This window comes from Bos mutus, chromosome 13 (assembly GCF_027580195.1).
Source record: "Bos mutus isolate GX-2022 chromosome 13, NWIPB_WYAK_1.1, whole genome shotgun sequence".
Taxonomy (NCBI): domain Eukaryota; kingdom Metazoa; phylum Chordata; class Mammalia; order Artiodactyla; family Bovidae; genus Bos; species Bos mutus.
The window spans coordinates 17,587,631-17,607,836 of record NC_091629.1 but is presented as its reverse complement, the minus strand read 5'-3'; the positions used below and the strand labels follow the sequence as shown (position 1 = coordinate 17,607,836).

The following is a 20,206-nucleotide window of genomic DNA, read 5'->3' as shown; positions in this document are numbered from 1 at the left end:
GTCAATTTATGAGCCTCTGCTAAGGAAGGGTGCTGAGAGTTCACCGTAAAAAAGGCTGTTTTCTGACTCTCAGCACTTGACAGAGAGGCTTATCTGCGCTCCCCCAAAATGGGCCACAAAGCTGAACCAGACAAACATCGGAGAAAGGGTGGCTTCTGTCAATACCACGAGCTCTTAAAAATACCAGGATGGGCAGGGGTGCGCCTCCTGCCAGGGCTCGTACTGCAATGCACGACGCCATCTAACGTAACCGTCGGCAGGCCGGCACCGCTGACACGGGGCTCCGAGGGGGGCGGGACCCGGCCAGGGGCTGAGAAGCGTGACGATCCACACGGTGACCCCTGCGGGGGAGTCCGGAGGGCACTAGGGGGGCGGTTCAGAGGGAAGACTACTCCAAGACACAGAAGTGAAGTGGCCGACCCTGGCCGCAAAGCTGCAGGCCGTGGTGTACTGGGGTGAGCGGGAGGAGAGGCTGAACCATGGGCGAGGGTGGGGAGGGGATGCAGGCCACGCTGGACACCACAGACCCTGCTGCCAGGACCAGGGTGGGGAGGAGCGAAGCAGGGAAACCCTGCAGGGTCTCTGCAGACAGCCAGGCAAGGGAGACTGCAGCTTCTGCCTGTTGAGCGAGAGGGGATGACAACCAAAGCCAAGCAGGTGGTCTAGGGGGGCGGGCCTGTGACTGCAGGCAGGTGGCCACTTCCCAAACCCCCGGACGGAGCTCACAGGGCAAAGGGGCACTGTGCTTACAAAGACGAGAACGACTTTGAGCACACAGGGGATGCAGGGAGAAGGACGGGATGTGGGTACACTGCTCTCCTTATGCGTGAGCAGGGATGCCAAGGATTCCAGGCTAAAGCTCCAGGTCGGGTCGATGCCGACACGGGAGCCATCAGCTTTGACAGGGCGGCAGAAGCTGGCAGAGAGGGAAGCCCCCTAGAGAGTGACACTCGGAGCCCAGCACAGACCCCACGACACGACGTTGGGAGATGGGTCAGACAGGGGGGAAAGGAACCGGGGTGGGCTGTGGCTTCTCCCCCCAGCCCAACCGCATCCTTGTGATTTTCCAACAGTCTTAAAGTCCATCTTTGAAAAAGGTCCATGGATCCATTTAGAGTCAAGCCACGATGCCCACACAGGCAGCCAGCGGAATGGCAGGTGCTTCGTGCTGGCTGTAGGTAATGACTCGACGTGGATCAAGCGAGCTGTTCTTCACGTAAAACCCACGCTCGCTTCCAGACTCCGCTCCCCGCCCGCTGTGCTCAGGAGACGCCCCGGACGTCCAGGTGTGCCAGCTGGCAAACGTCCCAGAAAATGAAACGTTGACTCTGACTGTGCCGCTAAGCACGTAGAGAGTCCCTCTCCGATCCTTACACAAAAATACATTTTTAACTGGCCTTCTGACTACAGAATCAGTATCTACTTGGACAAATTCAAGCAAAATATGGCCTCTTTATTCTCTTGTCCTCAAACCACTGTCATAACCCGTAGCTGGTCTAATGCGATCTATGTTAGCTCTGGGTGTGTTTTCAGAATTACCAAGGGAACTGCTTGTTTATCATCTTTCTTTAACACACAGAAGCGCATCTGAATGAGCCAGAATCTCTAGGGGATCAGGCCCAAGCCAATGTCTTTTGTTTTGCTTTTATTCTATTTATTTTTTAAAACATCACTAGGAATTCTGATGAACAGCCAAGGTGGCAATCCACCGGTCTAACATTTTAGGACTCTTAGGACACTTACAAGTAATATCTTTCTCTAAAAAAAAAAAAAAAAAAAGACTGGTTTTGAAAAATCTTGTAGCAGGGGAGAAAACCAGAAGCAGATAAGTTGATAGTCATTTCTGATCATTTCTTCCACGAGATTGCTGAGTTGAAAAGAGATGAGGAACTAAAGCTCATCAGTTACACCGTGATTATGTCACAGGCAGTCCAGTAACTACTGATTGCTCTTGCTCATAACTGGGGAAAAGTAAACATGTCTATAAGCTTGAAGGAGAACCATCACACTCTCAGAGCTTTTTCTGCTGCTGCTGCTAAGTCGCTTCAGTCGTGTCTAACTCCTAGCGAACCCAGAGACGGCAGCCCACCAGGCTGCCCCGTCCCTGGGATTCTCCAGGCAAGAACACTGGAGTGGGTGCCACTGCCTTCTCCGTTTCTGATACTAGTTATTGGCAAATAATTTTCTTCCATGTTTCCCCTACCATCCATTAGTTGTAGTTCAGTAGATCAACCCTTGGGATGAGGAAGACGGGAAAAACCTCAACTGCAGGTTTATTCAAAATATGAAGAGCCAGTGATTGCCACGGGCTTGGAAGGAAAGGTGGGTGCGGGGAAGCGAGGAGTGACTGCTCGTGGGTATGGCAGTTCTCTTTCGGGTGATGAAGATAAAAACAGATTGTGGCGAGGGTTACACAACTCTGAGTATTCAAAACAACCCACTGAGTTGTACACATTTAATGGGTGAATCATATGGCATTATGAATCCTTCCCAATAGAGATGCTAGTAAATATTTTTAAAAATCACTTTGGGTATCAAAACAGAAGGCTTTACCTGGGTGTAAATACTAAAAATGTGGCTTTGAACTTCATCCATTGAGTCGAGGCCATAGGCTACAGTGCCAAGATGGAGCCGTTTGAAAACCATCTCATTCTGGGTAAGAGTTCCTGAAACACAAAGCAAGGAGTAACTGTGCCTGCATCCTGAAGCTCTTACTATTATTAACAGCAACGAGAGTTGTTTGTTTTTGTTTTTGTTTTTTTTGAGAGTTTACTCTATGTCACACGCTGGTTTCAGCACTGCTTCTGCTGGAGTAGACATCTGTGATATTCTGTCAGCCTGGAATCCAAGAATTTCTTCTAAAAACAGAATCTTAGAGGTCCAGGGGAAATGATCATCCTTGGTTCGTGGGATGGTCTAGAGAGAATGCCAATCAGAGTGCCTGACTCATTCCATTGGCCAAGAGGGCGGGGCATGACATACACGAGGCCAATCAGATTCAATCTTGAAGGAATCAAAACCTTGACCAGACAGACGCACAGACAACAGATGACTGCTGTCAAGTCAAGAGACCATCCTGATACTGACACAGCTAGAACTTGCCTGGTTCTTCTTCCTGAAATCTAGCTTTGCTCTGCCTTCCCAGATCTTTGCAACAGATCCCCTTTTATCCCATGTTCACTAGATGGCAGAGATGAAGGTTGAACCCAGGTCTCCCCACTTGCTCTCAACCACTACAACCACCTCGTAACTTGACAGGTGCTAGACTGTAAAGAGGCATTTTAAGATGTGGTTTCAGGGTCAGGACTTGAAGCCAGTCTGTCTGAGTTCAAAGTCTACTTCGGCCACGACATGCTTCTGACAAGTCATGCAACCAAGTCACTTAATAACTCCAAGCTCACAATATCAGGGGAGGATTAAGTGACCAGATACAGACACCCAGAACAGTGCTTTTCCACACGATTAGCACTCAGTAGGGCTTTGCTGCTATCATCATCATGTCCACCAAGGAGTCTATCTTCATCCAAAGATGAAGAGGATAAAAGAACTGCAACACTCATCTCTAATACCTCCAGAAAGATAGTCCAAGCATCTTCTTTGACTTTGAATCCTGCAAGGGCCCCGGACACTCACCCGTCTTGTCTGTGAGTAGGTAGGAAATCCTCCCCAGCTGCTCAGGAATCGTGCTAGAGCGAACCACAGTCCCGGGGATTTTCGAGTCCCGGCGAATGACCCAGCTGTACACGATCTTGCCCATGTCCAGGTTCACACGCAGGCTGGGCAGAAAACCAGAGCACACGGGTTAACAGGACACACACAAAAAGCTGCTTGTATCTCAACGCCGATTCCAACACACACACCGCGGGTGCCGTAACATCAGCACAAATGACACCCCACCTGTTCCAGGTCACCCCTTACAAGGGACCAGCTCCTTCTCAAAACCACAAAAGCACAACCTTCAGAGAGACAGAGACGCGCAAACGCTGCGGCACCGGCTCGCTCTCAGCGCACCTGATGGGAATGATGTTGGAGAACAACAGAAGGAAGCGGATGATCTGCAGGTACCAGCGCCCGGCGAAGTGCTGGAGGGCGACCATGACCAGGGCCACCACCACCAGGGCTGCGAAGAGGATCTTCGTCAGGCAGTTCACCTCCAGGTCAAACAGGCCAATCTGCGGGCGGCACAGATGGAAACTCGCCGTGAGCCGCTGCGGCCCACAGCCCGCCCGCCCGGGCGGCACAGATGGAAACTCGCCGTGAGCTGCTGCGGCCCACAGCCCGCCCGGAGGGCTGGGCCTCCCCCTGGACACCTGCACCCCGGGTGAGACAGCAGGCTCTGTGGATCCCCACAACTTTGGGTGAGAATACTGGGCTCCACGGAGTAACCGACATCCCAGGGACCTCAATGAATCTCATTTTGATTTTTTCTTAATGATTTAAAGATTTAGCATGGAAACATATAAGCGGGTCACTGCTGCCTTCAGTGGTGCTGGGCTCTGCATGGCCTCCACCGTGCTCCCAGCAACCCGTGAAGTGACCCAGCTCTACACCACGCACTGGTTTTGTATTGCACGGAGAGTCAGGGCACACATGACCCGTGGCATCTGATTTTTAGGTGATGCATTCCTGAACATTACTATTTTAATGACTATATTTATCTTAATACATGATTTTAAAAAATGGAACCAGCCCATGAAACTCATCACTTTGCAGAAACATGGCCCTAGATAAGGCTAAAACCTCAAGTAAGTGGCATTTATAGTTGTAATATAGTTGGAATACAAAATAAAGCAGAGCAAAGGCTAACAGAGTTTTAACAAGAGAATGCACTGGTCACAGCAAACACCCTTTTCCAACAACACAAGAGACGACTCTACCCATGGACATCACCAAATGGTCAATACCGAAATCAGATTGCTTATATTGTTTGCAGCCAAAGATGGAGAAGCTCTATACAGTCATCAAAAATAAGACCAGGAGCTGACTGGCTCAGATCATGAACTCCTTATTGCAAAACTCTGACTTCCATTGAAGAAAGTAGGGAAAACCACTAGACCATTCAGGTATGACCTAAATCAAATCTCTTACCATTATATAGTGGAAGTGACAAAGAGATTCAAGGGATTAGATCTGATAGAGTGCCTGAAGAACTATGAGAGGAGGTTAGTGACACTGTACAGGAGGCACTGATCAAGAGCATTGCCAAGAAAAAGAAATGCAAAAAGGCAAAATGGTTGTCTGAGGAGGCCTTACAAATAGCTGAGAAAAGAAGAGAAGTGAAAGGCAAAGGAGAAAAGGAAAGATACACCCAGAGTTCCAAAGAATAGCAAGAAGAGATAAGAAAGCCTTCCTCAGCTGTCAATGCAAAGAAATAGAGGAAAACAACAGAATGGAAAAGACTAGAGATCTCTTCAAGAAAATTAGAGATACCAAAGAACATTTCATGCAAAGATGGGCACAATAAATATTGGACAGAAATGGTATGGACCTAATAGAAGCAGAAGATATTAAGAAGAGGTGGCAAGAATACACAGAAGAACTATACAAAAAATATCTTCATGACCCAGATAACCACAATGGTGTGATCACTCATCTAGAGCCACACATCCTGGAATGTGAAGTCAAATGGGTCTTAGGAAGCATCACTACAAACAAAGCTAGTGGAGGTGATGGAATTCCAGTTGAGCTATTTCAAATCTTAAAAGATGATGCTGTTAAAGTGCTGCACTCAACATGCTAGCAAATATGGAAAACTCAGCAGTGGCCACAGAACTGGAAAAGGTCAGTTTTCATTCCAATCCCAAAGAAAGGCAATGCCAAAGAATGTTCAAACTACCACACAATTGCACTCATCTCACACACCAGCAAAGTAATGCTCAAAATTCCCCAATCCAGGCTTCAACAGTACATGAACCATGAACTTCTAGATGTTTAAGCTGGATTTAGAAAGGGCAGAGAAACCAGAGATCAAATTGCCAACATTTATTGGATCATAGAAAAAGAAAGAGAGTTCCAGAAAGACAGCTACTTCTGCTTTACTAACCATGCCAAAGCCTTTGACTGTGTGGATCACAATAAACTGTGGAAAATTGTTCAAGAGACAGGAATACCAGACCACCTCACCTGCCTCCTGAGAAATCTGTGTGCAGGTCAAGAAGCAACAGTTAGAACTGGTCATGCAACAGCAGACTGGTCCCAAATTGGGAAAGGAGTACATCAAGGCTGTATATTGTCACCCTGCTTATTTAACTTCTATGCAGAGTACAGCATGAAAAATGCTGGACCGGATGAAGCACAAGCTGGAATCAAGACTGTTGGGAGAAATATCAATAACCTCAGATACGCAGATGACATCACCCTTACAGCAGAAGCAAAGAGAAGCTAAAGAGCCTCTTGATTAAAGTGAAAGAGGAGAGTGAAAACACTAGCTAAAAACTCAACATTCAAAAAACTAAGATCGTGGCATCTGGTCCCATCACTTCATGGCAAATAGATGGGGAAACAATGGAAACAGTGAGAGCCTTTATTTTGGGGGGCTCCAAAATCACTGTAAATGGTGACTGCAACCATGAAATTAAAAGACACTTACTCCTTAGAAGAAAAGTTATGACCAACCTAGATAGCATATTATAAAAGCAGAGACATTACTTTGCCAACAAGTCTGCCTAGTCAAAGCTATGGTTTTTCTAATAGTCATGTATAGATCTGAGAGTTGGATTAGAAAGAAAGCTGAACACCAAAGAATTAATGCTTTTGAACTGTGGTGTTGGAGAAGACTCTTGAGAGTCCCTTGGACTGCAAGGAAATCAAACCAGTCCATCCTAAAGGAAATCAGTACTGAACAGTCTTTAGAAGAACTGTTTCTGAAGCTGAAGCTCAATACTTTGATCACCTGATGCGAAGAACTGATTCATTTGAAAAGACCCTGATGCTGGGAAAGATTGAAGGCGGGAGGAGAAGGGGACGACAGTGGATGAGATGGTTGGATGGCATCACCAACTCGATGGAAATGAGTTTGAGTAAACTCCAGGAGTTGGTGATGGACAGGGAAGCCTGGCTTGCTGCAGTCCATGGGGTCGCAAAGAGGCGGACACGACTGAGCAACTGAACTGAAATGATAGTTGTAATGATGGTGGTCATGGGGATTGTAACGGTGAGGTGAAATGACTGATATTTTTTCACGGTACTGACAAAGGAAATCATTCTGCAATATTCTGACTCTAAGAAACTGGAGGAGGGGTGGGGCTGGGCGGGCGGGTCCTGTTGTGTTCAAGCAGGAACAGGGCCATTAGGTCAACTTCCAGAGCTGACTCTGCAGGCTGTGCCAGAGCCAGCAGCTCGGTGTGGGTTTGAATCCAGGTCTATGCAGCTTTGCCAGAGCACGGTGCTTCTCCAGGCCATTTCTCCTCTTGAGAAGAGGCTGCAGACGTGTGCTGACAGGCCGGTGTAAGGATTAAAAGTGATGTGGGTACAGGGTGCCCAACTACACGTGGCAGACAGTAAGGACTCAGCTGTGGTTGTTTAGCTGCTAAATCATGTCTGAATCTTTGTGACCCCATGGACTGCAGCCCTCCAGGCTCCTCTGTCCATGGGATTTCCCAGGCAAGAACACTAGAGTAGGTTGCCATTCCCTTCTCCAGGGGATCTTCCTGACCCAGGGACTGAATCTGAGTCTCCGGCACTGGCAGGCAGATTTCTTTACTACTGCGCCACCTGGGGAGCCCCTCAAGACTCAATACTTCATTTTAAAACTTTTAAAATGTTATGTATTCATACACAGGCAGCCCTTGTTTAACTGCAGAGAGCTTTGCAGATACCATTTTTTTTACAAACTGAAGGTGTGTGTGCCAGATAAGAGTTAGTATTTTCTAGCAATAAAATATTTTAAAATTAAAGTGTGTACATTTCTTGAGACAATGCTTTTCCTGCACACTTTAACAGACTACAGAATAGTGTAAACATAACTTATATGCACTGGGAAACCAAAATACTCATGTGACTTGCTTTGTAGTGACACGCACTTGACGTGATGGTCTGGAACCCAACCACAATATCTTCAAACACGTATTTGAATATGTGTTTATGTATTGTGTGGGTAAATATATATATGGGCTTCCCAGGTCACGGCAGGGGTAAAGAATCTGCCTGGCAGTGCGGGAGACTAAGAGACACGAGTTCAATCTCTGAATCGGGAAGATCCCCTGGAGGAGGGCATGGCAACCCACTCCAGCATTCTTGCCTAGAGAATCCCATGGACAGAGGGGCCTAGTGGGCCACAGTCCGTGGGGTCGCAAAGAGTCAGACGCAACTGAAGTGACTTAGCACAGCATACACACACACACACACACTTATGCACAAACATGTACACAAAAAGACAGTAAGTTTATACGAATGAAGTCACACTTTTAGGGGTTCCTGTTTTTGAGTCTTGCTTCTCACCCCACCAACAACAATCATCGAACCACATCAGTCAGAAAGTTCTGGCAAGAAAACACATCCCACAACCATGTACAGACCTTACTGCGAGGATTCGAGGTATTCATGACACTCCGGAGTTCTCTCCCCGTGTAAAGAACAACACCCACGACAGTACCTAAGACGAAGGAAACACAACCCAGAGAAATGTAAGTGCAGACAGGCAGGCTTTCAGAGGGTCTGACGCGCCCGAGAACACCTCTTCTCAGTCCAGCGTCTGCAGTGCGAGAAAAGTCCCCGAGTTTACACCAGGGCCAACTGATGTCTGTGTCCACACAGACGGCAGGAAAGCTCCCAGCCACGTGTGGCCATTCACACTTCAATTCAGTGAAAAAGACAGTGAAATGCAGCCCCCACTTTCATTAGCCTCATTTCAGGCTCAACAGCCACAGAAGGGCAGCAGGCCATCCAGCTCGGTGAAGGCGCAGGGCATCCCCACTACTGCTGAACGTGCCCCGGAAGGGCTTCCCTGCGGGCCCAGTGGAGGAGACCCGCCCGGCAACGCAGGGGCAGCAGCTCGACCCCAGGCCTGGGGAGATCCACACGCCGCGGGGCAGCTAAGCCCGTGCCTCACCTCCTGAGCCCGCGCCCTAGAGCCTGCGTGCCGTAACTGCTGAGCCGGGTATACAGAGCCCACGCGTGGGGCAGCTAAGCCCACACCCTAGAGCCTGCATGCCTAAACTGCTGAGCTGGGTATACAGAGCCCACGCGCAGGGCAGCTAAGCCCGTGCCCCACCTCCTAAGCCCACACCCTAGAGCCTGCGTGCCTTAACTGCTGAGCCAGGTACACAGAGCCCACACACAGCAACAAGGGGAGCCGCGGCAACAGGAAACCCACTCTCTGCAACTAGAGAGAGCCCAACTACAGCAATGAAGGTCCAGTGCAGCCAAAAATAAATATAAATTAATTTTTTTAAAAGGCGCAAAAAAAATAAAAAATTTAAAAAAACAAAAACAAACAAACAAATAAAAAGGCACACCACTGGGCATTGCTGGCCTGTGGGCCTGGCTGCCTCGGAGAACAGAAGAGGTCGGGGGGAGGTGGGGCCTGTCCTTCATGCCACTGGCCTCACAGGCTTCCAGAGGTGCCTGCAAATTCACAAACTACCCTGGAAACCTATGAACACGCCCCTCTTATCAGAGCACGTTCTTCCCACGGACTGTGATTCCGCTCAGAGTTGGTGTGCAACCAGAACCTTTGGCAGACGTCTGTCTGGATGGCAGCTCTTTCCTGAGAACTCCCCTACCCCTTCCTTCCACCCTTCCATCATCATTTGTTTTTAAAAAAGACATCAATTGTTATACACAATATCTAAAAGAAACCCAAAAAACCAATTAACATGAGAAAAGATGCTTACCCTACTCAAAAACCAAAAAAATGGGAAATTCTTATTCCCATCCTCATAATAGCAATTCAGACGCGTGAGAACATAGCGTGAGCCCAGAGGTGGGGAAATGGACTGGCACACGCTGCTGGCTGGGGCATCCGCTGGAGCAGCCTATCTGGGGGGAAAACGGGCAACAGCCATCAAAACTGCACCTCTGTCTCCCCTTTTCAGGATGTGCCAGGGAAATGCTCCGCACAGCAGGGCAGGTGGAGAGTCAAGAAGGGCAGCAGCACCCCGGTCAGCACGGGGCTGGCGGCACCCTGATGAAACCAGGAGAGAAACAGACAGGAGGGGCTGGGAGGGGGCCGGCGTGCGCCGGTGACCAGGGACGCGGGCTCGGAGTGAGGGGGCCGGCGTGCGCCGGTGACCGGGGACGCGGGCTCAGAGTGGAGGACATCTAAGCTGAAACCCGAAACACGAGAGGGGCAGCCCCGCCAAGCACTCAGGGAAGATCCCGGGAATACAAACAGCCTGGGCTCCGCGGGATAAAGGAAATCCCTAAGTTTCTCTCCTCTGGCCCCTCAGCTCTTGGCACAGCACCAGCAGAGGGACGCACCCAAACCGCCAAGAGATTCAAACAGAGTCGCTAAAGGAGCAAACCCCAGATGGAGTGCTGGGGCCATGTCTTTCAGACAGAGACCCCAGGGGAGACACCAAGGGCCCCTAGTCGATACAGTCTCCTGCACAATGTGGTTCCCTTCCAGGGAGGCGCTCAGCAGACGGAGAGCTGGAGAGTGCCTGCCTGCTCCCAGGAAGATGGCAAGCCCCAGCGAGTGCAAGCCAACCCCCCGCAGACGGTCGGACAGGGGGAGCTGAGCTCAGGGTGTGCAGGGGTGGCCGTGCACCCACGGCTCTCACCCCAGAGCGGACATGGGTGGGTCCCAATCCCCAGCGTCCAGGGTTCTAGAGAGTCCTAATAACAGGGGCCCCCGAGGGCAGCATCCCCATCTAGTACTGGCCAATCCTGGTGCCTTCAAAGGCTGCTGGAGACGCCCTCTCCCCTACACCCCTCTGTGCCCAGGACCGAAACGGTCTCCAGGAGATGCAGACCCCAGCCTCAGTCACCCCGCAAGAGCACGCCAGCAGTCCACAGAGCCGCGCTGGTCTGCCCAGTGCTCAAAAGCTCTGTCTCTTCAGCTTCTGGCTGTGCTGGGTCTTCACTGCCGCAGGTGGGCTTTCTCAAGCTGCAGTGAGTGGAGTGGGGGTGCGGGGGCTGCTCACGAGTTGCGGTGCATGGGCCTAGTTGTCCCACAGGACATGGAACCTTCTCAAACCAGGAATTGAACCCACGTCCCCTGCACTGGCAGGCGGATTCTTAACCGCTGGACCACCAGGGAAGTCCCTAAGGTTTTGAAGTAGTTGCCAACTTTTAAATACAGAAGCTTGCATGTTAAAATATATATACAAATAAAGATTTATGGTTTCTTCTGGAAAACTGGCAGATCTGAGGCCACTGGGTCTTCAGTCCTCACCGCATCTCCGGCAGGTGCTGAGCTCAGCCAACCCGCTTGGCTCCCACTTTCCACTCATCACGGTCCCCACTCAGCCCTGAAGACCCCTGACCTGCGCCCCTCCACTCCCCCAGACCCCGACCCCACTTCTGAGGCTACATCCCCGGCGGCCCCTCACACAGCCCTCCCTCGGCCGCCTGCCCGCTGTGGTGTCCACTCCATCCTGCCTGCCAGGGTCTCCAGCCAGCCGGGCTGCTGGGGTCAGGTATTTCCCCCAGCCCCTCAGACCCTCCACCACAGTGCTGCTGCCGGCGACCTCTGACCCCGTCCGAGAAGAGAGAGAGGGTGAGCCCCAGAGAGGGAGGATTCGACAGGTTTACAGCAACCAGACGCTGCTCTGACACGAGTCTGCGATTCCAGGACAAGCCCCGAGGAACAGGGTACAGACCAGTAGGCATTATCAGACCCGCACGGTGTGACCCGCACGCTGGTCACAGTTCAGCCCCAGCAGGGGCACCGATTGACGTGCTGCACACTGGGGATGGGGGCAGGGGCTCAAGAAACGTCCCTTTCCATGGAGAGCCTGAGAAGCACTGGGATCTGCGACGCCCAGGTTCCGCTTCTGCCGAGCCCCCACCAGCCTCTCCCGTCTATCATCACCCCAGTGACACCGCAGCCTAGCAGCCCGGTTACCATGGCAACTGCATCCTCCTACAGACTGATGCCAGCCAGTGCAGCTGGACCCTTAGCATTGCCTGGGAAGCTTTTTTATTCTTTAAATTTCCAACTGATAACAGTGGACTGATCAAGACACAGGAACTAGATTCTGAAGGGAACACAGAAGTGAAATCTCAAATACTTAAGATTACTCTCGAGGGTTGCTTCTGGAGTTGAAAACGGAAGGAGAAAATGGCTTGCATTTAACTTTGTGTTTATATTAGAACCAGAGTGTGGTCAGACATCTACGCGGGGAGAAGTGGAGGCCGGCTAAAGAAATGGTAGCCGCCCAGCTCCTCAAACCCACTGCAAAGCAGACGCCCACTGCGGGGCATGGCGAGTAACAGTTCTGGATTGGGGGTCACGGCTCTCTCTCGTCCCACCTCACCAAACACAAAGAATTCACACAAGTGGGGAAAGAATGCGTGTTTTAACTTCACGGTGCCTTTCTGAGGAGCTATGTGAAACCTTTTTTCCATCTTCCAGGTCTCAGTGTGCCTTCCCGTCTCCTCCTCCAAGGAGACGATCTCCCCAAGGCTGTGTGGCCTTAGGCAAGTCGCTCGACCTCTCTGAGACTCAACTCCTTATTCCGTTAAGTGTCCTCATTTAGCGTTGTGAGATCAAAACAAGGGAATGGAGGATACAACACTCTGTACACACAGTGCCCGGCAGATACGCCTTCCTATTCTAATCTCTGAGACTGAGGCTGAGAAGCTGAGCTCGTCTCTGCCCACGTGCAGAGTGTGTGGGAAGCAGCCTGTGCAGAGGCTGTGCGGGTCCCTCTCCTTTCAGAGAGCATCCTGACTGAGCGCCTTCTGTACTGAAGAGCTGCAGGGCAGCAGTGAGCAGAGGGAAGCGGGCTGGGAGGGGAGGTGGGGCGCGGCACAGACTTCTCCCATAGTAAAGACAGGAAGTTGCCAGAAGTGGAATTACATGTTAATAATTACATATTGGGTTGGCCAAAAAGTTTGTTTGAGTTCTTCATAAGATGTTATGGAAAAACCCAAACAAACTTTTTGGCCAAGCCAATGACATATATAATATAGTGATAACAGGGGAACAGAGTTCTGCTTCTGGGCAAAACGCCTGGGCTCGAGTCCCAGCTTTGCCTTTTACATGCTGTGTGACCTTGGGCAAGTTGCTTAACCTCACCGGCCCTCAGTTCCCTATCTGCAGCATGGGGACGATGCCAGCACCTGCGTGCGGGGTACTGCTGGGGGGTGAGTGAACCACGTGACCCACAGCAGGTGCCAACAGACTGGCGGCCCCACCTCCATCACTCCAGCTGCCCCAGGAGTGCACAGCCCCTGGAGCCCTTCTGCTCAGCTGCACCCCAGGGTCCCAACCTTTCCTTCCTGCGCCTCAACACGTCATCCCACAAACTGTGTTCTGGAGTCCAGAGGACCAGACAATTTCTACGTCACCTGGGAGTCTCCGACACCAGGGCACCATCAGGACCAGCTGGGAAGCCCTCATGGACACAAGAGCCCGGACATCCAGGCTGACCCACTTTCTGGTACAGATTAGGACGTCAATCTCACGTGGCAATTAGGGGCTATTCCCAGGGCGGACGCTGTGGCCGAGTCCACAGGCCAGGGCAGCCTCCCCTCTAGACGCCTCCAAGCACCGGGGGCAATTAGATGGCCGTTTCATTCCCCGGGGGTGCAGCAGCCAGTGGAAAACGCCATTTGACCGACAGCTCATTTTCCCAACTGACAGATGATTATTCTCATTATACCGGAGGATCTGCTTTCCTCTTCAAATTGCTAACACATTCCTCCATAACGGCACGTACCTGACGCGGTGACTGTGCCGGCCCACAGCGCGTTCTCTATGCTCAGGCTCTCGCTGATCGGGGGGTCGCTGTCCTCCTGCAAAAGAGCAGATGGACATAAGCTGGCCCACCCAAGTCTGCACAGAGCCTGCTGCTGTCTCCAGCCTGCTCTTTGCAAGAAAGGAAGAGAGGATGACCCCCGCATTTGGAAGCCAACAGCCCAGCCAGGAGAGAAGGACCAAACTCATAAACCCTTATTCTTGGCGTTTCAGTCCCATGGAAATACTTGAAAACAGGAGTTCATGATTTAAGAAACGCAAGCTTCCAGCACTGGAGGAACATTTCACAAGGTGGGATTGATAACGTACAGGGAAATCCATCAGAAACAGCCCTTTGCTGGCCTATCTGAGGGCTTCTAGAACAAGAGCAGGAACAATTCAATACAGGTTCCATAAACCTATCATCTCAGATGCCTGAAATAATTCAAATCCAAATTTAATTTCTATTCCGAAAGGTTGGGATATGGTTTAAAAGTTGTAACCATGGTGGACAGGACTTGGAGGATACTCATTGGAAAAGACCCTGATGCTGGGAAAGACTGAAGGCCAGAGAAGGAGGGGACGACAGAGATGAGATGGTTGGATGGTATCACCAACTCAATGGACATGAGTTTGAGTAAATGATGGTGGTGAGTTGGTGATGGACAGGGAGGCCTGGTGTGCTGCAACCCATGGGGTAACAAAGAGTCAGAGATGACTTAGCGACTGAACAACAGCAAATGGCTTCATGTGAAAAAGACATAAAGAATAACATTAATTACAAGAACACTTGGCTCTAAGTAGTCAGGCGACGACAGCTGTTGGGAGGCTGGAAAAACTCCCAGCTGTGTCGCCTTTACTGAGAATCATGTCAGTTTTCAAGGTGGAGTGTTCTGATGGGGATATCACCCCCACATGACACAAAGCTACGCCCCAACAAAGCCCTGCTGGCAGTGGGCAGCGGGCCCTCACCCCGGTCATGCCCCCAGGCAGGACCCTGTGCCCCTCGAGGCTCACTCACTCGGGTGAAGGTGCCCACGAAGTTGTGAATGTCGATGTTCGGCTCCTCTGCATACACATACGAGCGGATCTGAAGAAGGTCCTGTCCCACGGGGGTGACGTTTTGGAAACAAAGTCAGTGCACGATTAAAAGGGATTTCGGAAGGCATCCACTGTTTTTCAAAAGCAACTGTACTTTCCAAACAGGCCTCACAACCACGGGGCAGGTGGAGAAGAAGGAAACCTTCCCGCAAGTTAGTCCGGGAATCTCTACCTGCAAGATCCCCAAACACCCTGAAGCCCTAAAGGGGAGAGTCTGTGTTTACCCGGCTTTTCCAGAACTAACTGATGGTGCACATCCCTCCCGCTCTGCGACACTCTCGTTTACAAGAGTCATTCAAACCCACCGAAACCCTCGCTCATTCAACAAAGGGCCACAGGGCGCTGACTCTGTGCAAAGCCTCGGAAAGGGCAGAGAGGTGAACAAGTGTGCAAGAACACCTCACACCCATCAGGGTGGCTACTATCAAAACAATAGGAAAGAGGACTAAGTTTCCTGGCGGTCCAGTGGCTAGGAAGCCACCTGCCAATGCAGGGGACACGGGCTCAACCCCTGGGCCGGGACACCCCACACGCCTCACTTGGGGCAACTAAGTGGACCCACCACAACTACCAGGCCTGTCCTCTAGAGCCTGGGCGCCCCAAGAACAGAAGACACCCCGATGAGAAGCCGTGCCCCACGACCAGCCCCCACTCGCCACAACTGCAGGAAGCCTGCACAGCAACCAAGACGCGGCCCAGACAGAAGCAAATAAATCAACGAGGTTTCAAAAGCAAACGAAACCCCAGGGACTTGTGCACACAAGGCAGGAGCGGGTCTGCTTGCTCCTGGAGGAGAAGGGCGAGGGCCGGGGTCGGAAGGCAGAGCTGGAGCCGGCGGGCACGGGGACAGAGCGAGAGGGAAATCCATCACAAACAGTCCTTTCGCTGGCCTGTCTGAGGGCTTCTAGGGCAGGGTAGGGCCTCCGCAGAGAGACAAGAGCCGCAGGACCGAGTCCCGGCGGCCGCGACGCCCTCGGAGAGCATGCACGGAGGAGCGGGCACCTGTGTCGCCTTTTAATTTCATCCCAGGTGCTCTGTCAAGGTTTCTTAAGGGCTGGAGCTGCCCGCCAGAGACCATCAACCCCATCGGCCAGATCGGGGTTCACAAGGCCACGTGGCCCGCAACCAGCGAGCGCCTGAGGCACCAGGAGGATCTGGGGCCCCTGCAGCCCCGCCTCACAGCGGGCGGCCCCCCGTGTGGCCCCCGAGGTGGGCATCAGAGTCCCACCCAGACACGGCTGTCGGAGGGCTTCTGCAGGGAAAGCTACTCACGGCGGCGGTGGGCAGCCTCTGCGTGCAGGCCACGGGCAGCCGAAGCTTCCAGTCTGTCTCCCCGTCCAGCTGATCCGTCCGCAGGAAGCAGGACCCTGTGGAGGGAAGAGGGGGCGCCCTCTGTACACCTGCGGGTCAGGACCACATGCCCACCCTGACCCCGACCACGGGGGCGCTGACAGCTCCTGCTCTGGTCCGTGTCAGGAGAGCCAACCAACGGCCAAGAGGCAAGAAGTAATACCCAACTTCCCGCTTTCGCCATCAGCTCTGGGTTTAAATCCCCGCTCCTCCACTCACAGTAGGAGCCGGGGCTGGGCTCCTGGCCGTGCTAAGCCTCAGCCTGTCGTGTCTGTAAACTGGGGAGAAATGCAGACCTCACAAGCTGGCGGCAGAGGATTCCATGGGAGTGATGGTACCCCCAGACAGCGGCTGGCACAGGCTCACCAGCACTCGCCTCTACGAGGTGCAGGCGTTGCAAGCACCTTCTCAGGAACCGAACCTCCTGGGTTCAAGGCTCCACGGCTCACAGGCTGCGGAACTTGAGGAAGCTGCTCCCTGTGAGCCTCAGTCTCCTCGCGTGCACAGACGAGGGTGTCAGAGCGCCGACTCCCAGCTTGAGGACTAGAGAGCTGCTTCACGCAAACTGCTCCGACCTGGGAAGGACCACGGAGCCCTCGGCCGTGACTCCCCCGCACATGTGACGGGTGCCAGGTTCAGCCTGACGTGTGCACGTCTGAGCAGGCAGCTCTGTGGTTCAGCCTGACGTGTGCACGTCTGAGCAGGCAGCTCCGTGGTTCAGCCTGACGTGTGCACGTCTGAGCAGGCAGCTCTACGTTTCACCAGAGGAGCCACCGAATATCCCGACACTGAAGGTAAGACTTCTGAGAACTTTCAGGAAGACCCCTTCCAGTCCATCTTTTTTTGTTTTGTTTTTGGAAAAAAGAGAAGACTTCTGAGACCCTAATCCATTTTCACTGACAAGGAAACAAGGCCCAACCCGAGGACAAAGCTGTACTGTTTAAAGGACTGTTTTAACGGGAGCGCATTCCACGCACCCTGGATGATTTAACGTATCATTCATTAGTATACTTTGGCCACCTGAGGCAAAGAGCCAACTCGTTGGAAAATACCCTGAGGCTGGAAAAGACCCAGGGCAGGAGGAGAAGGGGGCGAGAACCAACATGAGATGGCTGGATGCACAGGAGTCTGAGCAAAGCCCAGGAGACAGTGGGCAGGGAAGCCTGGCGTGCCGCCGTCCATGGAGTCACAGCGTCAGACGCAGCTGAGCGACTCAACAACAACAAATTAAATATGAACCTCATCCTCACTTTTATTAAATTCGTCACAGAATGAGGTTGCAGCAAGCTCCAAAGAATACAAACGTGGATTTTTCTGAGGTTCAAAGATCTCTGCTTCTGCCTGCTAGGCAAGAGAAAAATGGCCTTGTTTCCTGAGAACAGCTTAAATAACAAAAATAAAAAGGAGATTTGAGTCAAATGATGAGGCAGGCAGGCAGGCAGCAGAGGGGGCAGCCACCCCGGGGAATACAGCCGGGCCTCCAACCCTGCTGTGGATGCGGACGGCTGAGTGACCAGCATCATTTCACGTGAGGGATGTGAGGATCCGTGGATTTGGTACCCACGGTTGGCGGGGGGAGGGGGGCAGGTCCTGGAACCAAACCCCCAGGACACGGGAAGACAGTGGTAACTGTGACACGTCGGGTCTTGAAGGAGACTGGAGAGGGTCACTAAGGCAAACAGGCTGTAAACAAAGAATAAACGGACGGGCGGGGCGACCGTGGCCCCACCGCTCCTGAGCCGAGGTTTGGGGAAGGCCACCCCGCTCTCCCCGGCCCGGCTTCTCTCTGCCCCACCTCGCGACACACCTCCCAGTATCTTCTCAGAAGAGTCTGTTGCTGTTGGCTTTTGTGTGTTAGACAACACTTCCTCATCCCACCAACTCCAGAGGTTGAGCTGAACGCAGCCCAGCGCGGGGCGGGGGATGCCCAGCCACCGCATGTGACCCCCCAGCAGCAACTCAGCAGAGGTCCCACTGTTGCTGTCGTGATCAGAAGCTGCTGACCGGCACGCACCAAGCCCCCCGCCCCACCCTCCCTGCTTTTTAAAGACTGCTCTATGAAAAGAAACATTTTTGGTCTGCCTCCATGGCTCCAAAATGATCATCCGCTTCTGTTACATTTTCAAATGATTATTTTGCCAAATCACCACTGAAAGGTTAATGGCTGTTTCCAAAATTGATCCCAGATGCTTACCGTTTTTTTCTGATGTCCTCAGGAAGATCATGTCGGCAGGGACCCGCTGGTTCTGTGTTATGAACAGAAAGACTGTTACCGTGAGTGCCCCTGTGTGGGGATTCGCACCCCCCTACCCCCTGCCCACTCGGTGGGGAGTGGAGGGGGCAACCAAAACCCACAGCCTCTTTTAAGTGTCTGCCTTTGTCGGAGACAGAGCTGGGGATTTACCCTGTTTTTGAATCTGAAAAATCTTGGGCTGCTGCTGTTACACTGCTAATCCCCTATTGAAATCTTATCTCGAAAAGAGAGCTTCCCATTTTCTGGCGAACCCAACCATTACCTCCTGCAACTGCAGCCTGCAGACCCGGGCCGGGGAGGCCCAAAGCCTGCTCCCCAAGCTGGCCCTCGTCCAGGCTGTCTGCCGAAACTACAGACAGACGTAGGCTAGCCTCATCTTTCTGCTTCGACCAGTTTTTCGGCTTGATGTTTGGCTTTGGGTGGGATTTACATAAGGAAGTCAAGTAGGAAGAAGCGAAAAAAAGCCACGCTCAAAAAAAATAGAGGGTCGCCAGCAGCAGCCCACGTGTAATTGTGAACAGGAAAGTGTGCCACAGAGAAAGAGGTCTGCGAGGGCCTTCGCAGCTGCCACTCAGGAGAGCTTTGCTTTACCTCAAATCAACTGTGAGTTCTTAGATTTAATCCTTTTAAAAGAGCAGAGTTCACTTCCTACAGAAAGAAGCTGAGATGCAGTCCTTTCCTAATCAAGTATGATTCCAAGACTCTCCGGGGCCACCCCGCATCCAGCACCTCCCAGCGTACACAGTACCGGGAGATACGAGCCTTGGCTGGAGTAACATAACAACAGTGCTCTTTTTAAAAGTGCGTTTGTGGCCTTCTTACACTTCTGTTTCACTTAACCCCTATTCCCCATAAAATGACAGAAAAGCACAACATTCAAGTCAAAAATACACAACCTGAAATTGTTCAACAGGCAAATGCCAAATATTTTTATGTGCTGATACGGGCAGCGGGCCTCTAGGAAAAAACTTTATGATGAGTTAAAAACAAAAAGACTCCCAAACAAAGAATACATCAAACAGGAAAGCAGAGCTTATACTCTTCGTGTTTGCAAGCGGGATTTCGGGCCAAGCAGCACAGAAACCTTGAAACAGTATTTTGTGTGTGTGCTTCATGTTTCTCCCAGGCAAAGGTGCTGGGTAGAGCCCAGAAAGCTTATGGCCACAGATCCAGGAATCGCAGGGCAGGATTCGTGAAGTGAGCGTGACCACGCCCCGCGTACGCGCACCCAGGCAGCAGCAGTCACAAGCCGCGAGACTCCGCTCTCACCTTCTCGACGATGATAAGGTCTCCCACCTGGATGCTGGAGCTCTTCACCTTTACCGTCCCTGCAAGGAAACATGCCCATGATATATCACGTCTGAATTCATTTCAAGTCCTTGTGTCTCTACAGAGCGTCCGCCAGCCTGCACACCCTGAAGGATGTGCCCCCCAAACCCAGCAGCTACAGCATCTCCTGCCTCTCTGAAAAAAGGTTCATCTGCTGCAGAGACCAATTCAAAACCTGATCCCCACTTCTGAGAGCCCTGGAAGGGCTCACAGGCCTCAAGTCAGATCTTCTGTCCTCATGGCACTTTAGAGGCTCTTCTCAATCAGCACTATAAAAGATTCATTTAGCCACATCCACACACAGAAATGGGGAAGAAAATCCAAAGGCA

The 20,206-nt window shown here is 51.8% G+C and overlaps 1 protein-coding gene across 5 annotated transcripts in view; it reads right to left on the bottom strand.

Annotated features, from left to right (window-relative positions):
• The window catches only part of ATP9A (ATPase phospholipid transporting 9A (putative)), a 125,053-nt gene that overhangs the window by 55,521 nt on the left and 49,326 nt on the right, over positions 1-20,206 (bottom strand). For all 5 annotated transcript variants that reach the window (XM_070381026.1, XM_070381025.1, XM_070381024.1 and 2 more), the window contains exons 5-13: positions 19,818-19,876; positions 18,489-18,540; positions 16,217-16,311; positions 14,865-14,945; positions 13,827-13,902; positions 8,517-8,593; positions 4,012-4,172; positions 3,634-3,776; positions 2,554-2,666 (exon numbers count right to left, since the gene is read on the bottom strand). In XM_070381026.1, the coding sequence (XP_070237127.1) occupies positions 2,554-2,666; positions 3,634-3,776; positions 4,012-4,172; positions 8,517-8,593; positions 13,827-13,902; positions 14,865-14,945; positions 16,217-16,311; positions 18,489-18,540; positions 19,818-19,876 (857 nt within the window). The remainder of the gene's footprint in view (positions 1-2,553; positions 2,667-3,633; positions 3,777-4,011; positions 4,173-8,516; positions 8,594-13,826; positions 13,903-14,864; positions 14,946-16,216; positions 16,312-18,488; positions 18,541-19,817; positions 19,877-20,206) is intronic.